This window comes from Eubalaena glacialis, chromosome 3, assembly GCF_028564815.1.
Source record: "Eubalaena glacialis isolate mEubGla1 chromosome 3, mEubGla1.1.hap2.+ XY, whole genome shotgun sequence".
Classification (NCBI taxonomy): Eukaryota; Metazoa; Chordata; class Mammalia; order Artiodactyla; family Balaenidae; genus Eubalaena; species Eubalaena glacialis.
In genome coordinates, this window is record NC_083718.1 from 176,165,109 (window position 1) to 176,171,108 (window position 6,000).

At 47.9% G+C, this 6,000-nt stretch overlaps 1 protein-coding gene and 1 long non-coding RNA gene across 3 annotated transcripts in view; both read right to left on the reverse strand.

Moving 5' to 3' along the window:
* NIPAL3 (NIPA like domain containing 3) overlaps positions 1–827 on the reverse strand; it is a 45,943-nt gene extending 45,116 nt beyond the window's left edge. The window contains exon 1 of the mRNA XM_061184730.1: positions 582–827. Coding sequence (XP_061040713.1) covers positions 582–674 — 93 coding nt within the window. The 5' untranslated portion in view covers positions 675–827. The remainder of the gene's footprint in view (positions 1–581) is intronic.
* Positions 828–3,902, reverse strand: LOC133087496 (uncharacterized). Of its 2 annotated transcripts, none has more exons than XR_009700404.1 (3): positions 3,811–3,902; positions 2,731–2,874; positions 828–914 (listed from the first exon to the last, which is right to left on the reverse strand). It is a non-coding gene; the product is annotated as an uncharacterized LOC133087496 (long non-coding RNA). The 2 variants fall into 2 exon arrangements; XR_009700405.1 differs by lacking the exon at positions 3,811–3,902 and adding an exon at positions 3,694–3,763.
* Positions 3,903–6,000: the final 2,098 nt, after the last annotated feature.

The window sequence follows — 6,000 nt, forward strand, 5'->3', positions numbered from 1 at the left end:
ATAGCAAAGGGGCATGCTCTCTGGGATGTTCACTGCAGCATTTACAGTCATCCCAGATTAGAAACAACCTAAACATCCAACAGTGGGAGGTCTTGCCAGCAAATTTTGATACAGCAGCTCAACAGATTACTGTGCAATCATTCAGAAAGCATGCTTTCAATCACTACTCAATGACGTGGGGAAATAGTCCACAAACAAGGTTAAGAGAAACAACCAAGAAACAAAACTCTCTGTACAATCTGATCCCCAATCTGTAATACCAGAAAAAGACAGGAAGGAAATATACAGAAATATGAACAAAGGTTGTCTCTGAGTAATGGAGCAGGTGATTTTTTTAAAAAATCAAGTCTTCTAAGTGGGAATGAATTCCTTTTAAAATATTTCTCTACCTTCCTATTTTTATGTATTTTAATGAACATTTCTTTTGATTACACATTCTCTTGTACGCGTGGAGGGTCTGCCTGTTTCTGCCAGCGATAGGCACGCGGACCCTGGACCTATCTGTTAGCCAATGCTGCACCGTGTTACTTTCTTGTTAGAAAAATATAAAATTCCCAAACCAAAAAAATAAAAGCTCTTGCCTTGTAGGAGAAGGAAGCCTCACTCACAGGGTCAGCACTGCTCGCGGGCGGGAGCTGCTGCAGCTGCAGGGCTGCTCTGTGGGCTCCGTCCATGGTGGTCTAAGGGCACATCCCACTGGGCCTGGTTCGGCAGCTGCAGCTGCTGCTAAGCCATCTTTCCTTGTGGGGTTCGCCTCCTTCCACCAGCCATCACTTTCCCACGCGGAAAGAGTACTTCAAGGCTCTTTTGGCCGATTTACAGCCTTTTCCTCATCTTCCCTCAGAGACGTGCCAGTTTCTAGGTCTCTTCCCAGGCAGACAGACAGGGATGCGTTTCCTGATTCTCGCGGTGCTCTAGAGGGTGGGGAAGAACATTAAAAATGCATGTACAATGAAACACTGAAACATTATCATCTCAAATAAAGATATGGCTCACCTACCTCAAAGCCTTTTCCCGGCCCTTTAAAAACCCCTTCCCTCGTCTCCTTTGCTTCCTTCCTTCCATCATATCCTAATTTAAATGCTACTTTTCTATAGGCTCCCCTACATAAGAAGTAGAACACTACCTACATCTACTTCTCCAGGACTCCAAAAAAAGAAAAAAATCCCACTGCCATAAAAAAGGAACCATCTACATTCTGATGCAGGAAAGAAAGAATGAGAAGAAAAGTTATCTCCATGGAAGATGGAAGAATTGTCCTGCTCCTGAGGGTCAGCCTAGCACAGGTGATACAACATTGGACCAGGAGGGGGAAGACCTAAGTGACCAGATCATTTTGCCTCTGGGAGTCTCAGTTGCCTCATCTGTAGAACAGGGGTAAAATGTGGCCTCAAGTAAAACCAGCAATGACGGTAATTCCCATTAACTTCATTGGACTGATATTTTCAGGGCATCTCAAGCTTTTCTACCAAATAGAGAAAGAGGAAGTGCGCCTTTAGTGTTATGGGAAGCATGGCCAAAGTACCTTCTGCAAGTGCTAAGGGTTTCTTTGAGGTCTTCTTATATTAAAAAAAAAAAAAAAAAAATACAAATTTGGATTCTACTGCAAAGTCTATGTTTATTTTAATATAAAAATATTTTAAATTACTTTTGATCCGCCATGTGCTACCTGTTTTACCTTGGCCAAGTTATTTAACTTTTCAGCCAGTCTCCTCTGCTGTGAAATATGGATATTCCACGCCCATGTGTTGTTATGAGAATTTGGTGAAATAATGCATATAAAATGTGTGCACAGTGAATGGTCAATGAATGTCGGTTATTATTAGTATTAATTTTATTATTACCGGTCTATTTATTTAATTTGCCTATGAATACACCTTTCTTTCTCTCAAGCAATGGATATTTGAGGGCTTACTGCGTGCCAAACAAAGTCTCTGCTGTGCCTCAAGGTGTCAGAAAGCTGCCTCCTATCTTTCCTGTAGCTTCCAGTTCCTTCTGTTATCTAGCCCTAGGCCCAGGAATTCTGGTTCCTGGTGTGAACAGCACAGTCTTATGTTATAGGACTAACATTGAGTCCAGTATCTAGGAGACATCAGATGCAGGGCTTAGCACAGGGGCAGCACTTAGACAATGTAGCCCAGGTCTCACTTTGTCAAAGGGCCTCAAAGTTAAATGATTGCTGCTGCCTCTAGATGAGGTTATATATTCAGTATATATATACCTGAAGTACACTCATCAGACAACTTTGTAACTCACATCCCATAACCAGACCTCCCTGACTGTAAAGCCCTACGAATATTTGTTTGTAATCTTGTGAAAAGCGTAATTATTCTTCACTATACTTTTATGCCTTAGGAAGGAAGGGTGGCCCAGGGCTCCCTTGATCTCTGAGACCCTCTTAGAGTCTTTCAGCCTGGAGGTGAAGGGGCACTGGAGCACAAATTCTGGGAAGCAGTTTGCTGAATCCCCTGCTCCGTTGCTCCTTGCCGAGATCTAGCCCAGAGCCTGGCAAGGTGACCTCCATACATACCTGCTGACTGGCTATAGACAGGCTTGTGAAGCACCTGGTGCACCGTGGCTGCTTCACGGGCAAGAAGAGAACGGCTTACTCAGGCCTAACCAACCACGACTCCAGAGATACAGCCCGTATAGCCAGCCCCGCCCACAACACGTCAGAGAGACCACAGGGATGTGCCAAGGGGCTGATGGGAATCCAGGCCCCTAACTAACCTCCTCTGGATCAGCTGGTTCCTCCAGGTGGGTTTCTGTTTTTGCCCTCCTTTGTGGCGGCTGTGGTTACTCTCATTTAATTCGCTTTGAAAAAGCAGCTTCCCCCTCTGCCTCAGGAACCCCAGGCCTCTGAGGCATCATGGCCTGCAAAGACAGAAAACTCTCCCTCAGCTGGGTAGCCGTTGGGACTAAAAGCCTTGGAGGAAGTCTCGGCAAGTTGCCCTTCCTTATAAGGCACACATTCTTTGCCCAGCGACTCTCTTTTCCTGACTTCAAAGCACTTTTCCAGGACTAACATATGCCCTAGAGACAAGGAGCCAACTCTGTGCTGCCAGCCACCCCTTAATTTTGAGGCCCTCACAGCCACCAGTGAGCACAGGGTCGCTGACTTAAAAAAGGAAAGATAATTCACTAGGTGATGGCTTCCACTCCATCCACCAGCCCTCATCTCAATGAATTACTTCACTGACCCACAGGTACGGTTTCCCAGCCTAGAGAAACGCAGCTCGTGGCTGCTAAGGGTAGGGTCTGTATTAGACCCTACTGATAGAATTTGGCTCTGCCTGAACAAACAACTCAAACACGCCCTTTCCCACCACCTGCCAATTCAGCTTCCGGTTGCTGAGTGCCAGTTACAGGCCAAGCGCTTTCCCTTTCCTGGGCTTTGTCTCACTAAAGGGTTACACGCTAAAGTCCCCACCCAATGCGCTGGAAACAACTTCCACAGGCCAGCATGGATCAAGAAGGCCTTCTCTCATCCACCTGCTAACTCCACCATCTGCTGTCGCCCAAGCCGGCGTGTATAGGAACAATTTAGGCGAAGTTACTCTATTTCACTTCCTAATTTGGTAACGCCTGGCATCACCTTTACTAAGGCAAATCCATGCCCCTCTCCTCGATGCGAAAATGGAAAAAGCATTCTGAGGCAATGAGACCCAAAATGACAAGAAGGAAGATATTTACGGTAGATGATCACAAATGCATTCGCTTTTCCTGAAACGAAGGGTGAATTCAAGTCCCCCTTCCCCCGCCCTTAGTCTTTTTTTTTTTTTTTCGCCCTTAGTCTTAATCACTACTCACCGGCGGCGTTTCCGCTAAGGCCCACCTATCAGAGGTTTCTGAGCAATGACTTAGACTCTTCGCGCGACCCGGAGGCACAGCCTCCTAGATTCCTTCCCCAACCCAGAGGTGCCCGAGTGCTGCAGTGTTTTGCTTTCAAAGGCCGCGATTTGATTTGCCAGACCGCCTGCCAGTCAAAAGCTGGCGGGCATTTGGCGCAGGCGAGTGGCTGCGAGGAGGGGTGGGCGGGACAGACCTCCGGCATTGGCTCCGCCGAGAAGCTTGCTTGAAGCGTAGGGGGAGAGTCTTGAGGAGGTGGCGCCCCGCAGGAGCTTTGCGCTCGCCTGGAGAGGGTCCCCTCTAGCGGCCACAGGAAGGACGTTGGAACAAAACTCCTCTCCCTCCTCGGGCTGTGTCTGGAAAGCTCCGGTGACTTGCTCACTCCACCTGCCCTACAGGTGGGCAGCCTGCCAGGTATCCTGCCTCCTTATCCTCAGAGCCCCCTCCCGGGCTTTGCTCCTGCTGTTCCCCCACCCCACGCTCTCACCAAATATTCAAATCCTACACATCTTTCAAGGCCCGGTTTCTCCCAAAGCCGCGGGGCCATAAAAATCTCTCCTTGCCTGTCCTCCCGGAACACCTGTTGGCAGCACAATATACCAACCCTCCCGGTACATCCACAGCTCAGCAATACTTAAGGTCCACCAGTAAGCCCAGCACTTGAATGCTTCCGTAATGTACAAGTGTAATAATTATAATTGCCTCGAGGATATATTGTACAATACAGGGAATATAGTCAATATTTTATAATAACTATAAATGGAGTATAACCTTAAAAAATTGTGAATCACTATACTGTACACCTGTAACATAATATTGTACAGCAACTATATTTCAATTTAAAAATTAAATTTTTAAAAAATGAGTTGTATTTAAATAATGATTAATACGTGCATGGAGCTTCTGCTTTTTCACTCACATGCATTTCATTTCAGATCCTCTCAGCAACCCCCTGAGTGAGACATTGGGCTCATGCCCATTTTACAGGTGAAGACATGACATTTGGACAGAGACCTCGATGATGAGAAAGAGGCAGTTGTGGTTCAGACCCTGACACCAAGCGAACTCAGAGGGAACACCCGGGAGCAGGACGAGGTTGACATATTGTAGGAACTGCCCAAAGGACAGAGTGGCTGGTGCGAGATTTTTCTGGCGCGTGGGAAGGAGGAGCGGGACGGGCAAGGGACAGCTTATATGAAGATGTTTGGATTTCATCCTAAGTTTAAAGGGGAGCCCTTGGAGTGTTCTAAGAGGGAGAATGACAAGATCACTGTGATTGCTCTGAAGTGTGTAAAGAGGGGCTCCTGGAACACTACATGGCTGCCCTCGTATGTTGCCCGTTTCAGTCTTTTTTCTTTGGCTCTTATAAACAGGGCTTCGATGAATGTTAGTTCTTTTAGATTTATTCCTTGAAGTAGGATTTCTGGGTGAGCAGAAGTCTAAGGCTTTGGGTCTATCACAAGATTTTGTGGGGTTGCCTAGATAAGCCCTATTAAGGTTCCCCACCCATCCTGACGTAGTTAACCTGAACCCTAAAATTCTGGCAGCTTCCCAGCGGTTTTTGAAATGCCTCTGATCATTGGCCAACAACTTTTCACGCTAAAGAAACGAGGACACCATTGGCTCGAGTTCATCAGGAGGCGGGCAGAAGGTGGAAGTTAGACTGTTTAGGCCTGTGGTTGCCATAGCGACAGGGAGGTTGACAGGCCAGATTCAGCCCTGGGGGACCCGACAAGGTAGGAAGATGTCCCTTTTGGGGGACGGATGCCAGGGTCGTGGGGAGGAGGACCCGGCGCACCGCATGGGACGCCCACTGAGACCGCCGCCTGCCCGGTGCGTGCGGAATTGCCCTGCCGAGCTAGGTGGTGCCGTGAGGGCCGGAAGAAGCCACTGTTGGAGGTTCCCCTCCCTGGAGGTGTGCCCTCAGAGTCCCCACCTGAAAAGTGGTGATAATAACCAGGGCATGCCTTCCCCACAGAGCTCTGACTCCCCTGCCTCAGCCCCGGCGAGTGTACAAACGTTTGGGGGCGTCTGGCAGCAGGTGGGCCACAAAGAGCTAAATTGTAATCCCAGGTCCACTCCATCTCCTTCCCTGCTCGGGGCTTCGGTTTACCCATCTGTGAAACGAAAGGCTGTGATTGGAATCTAGAG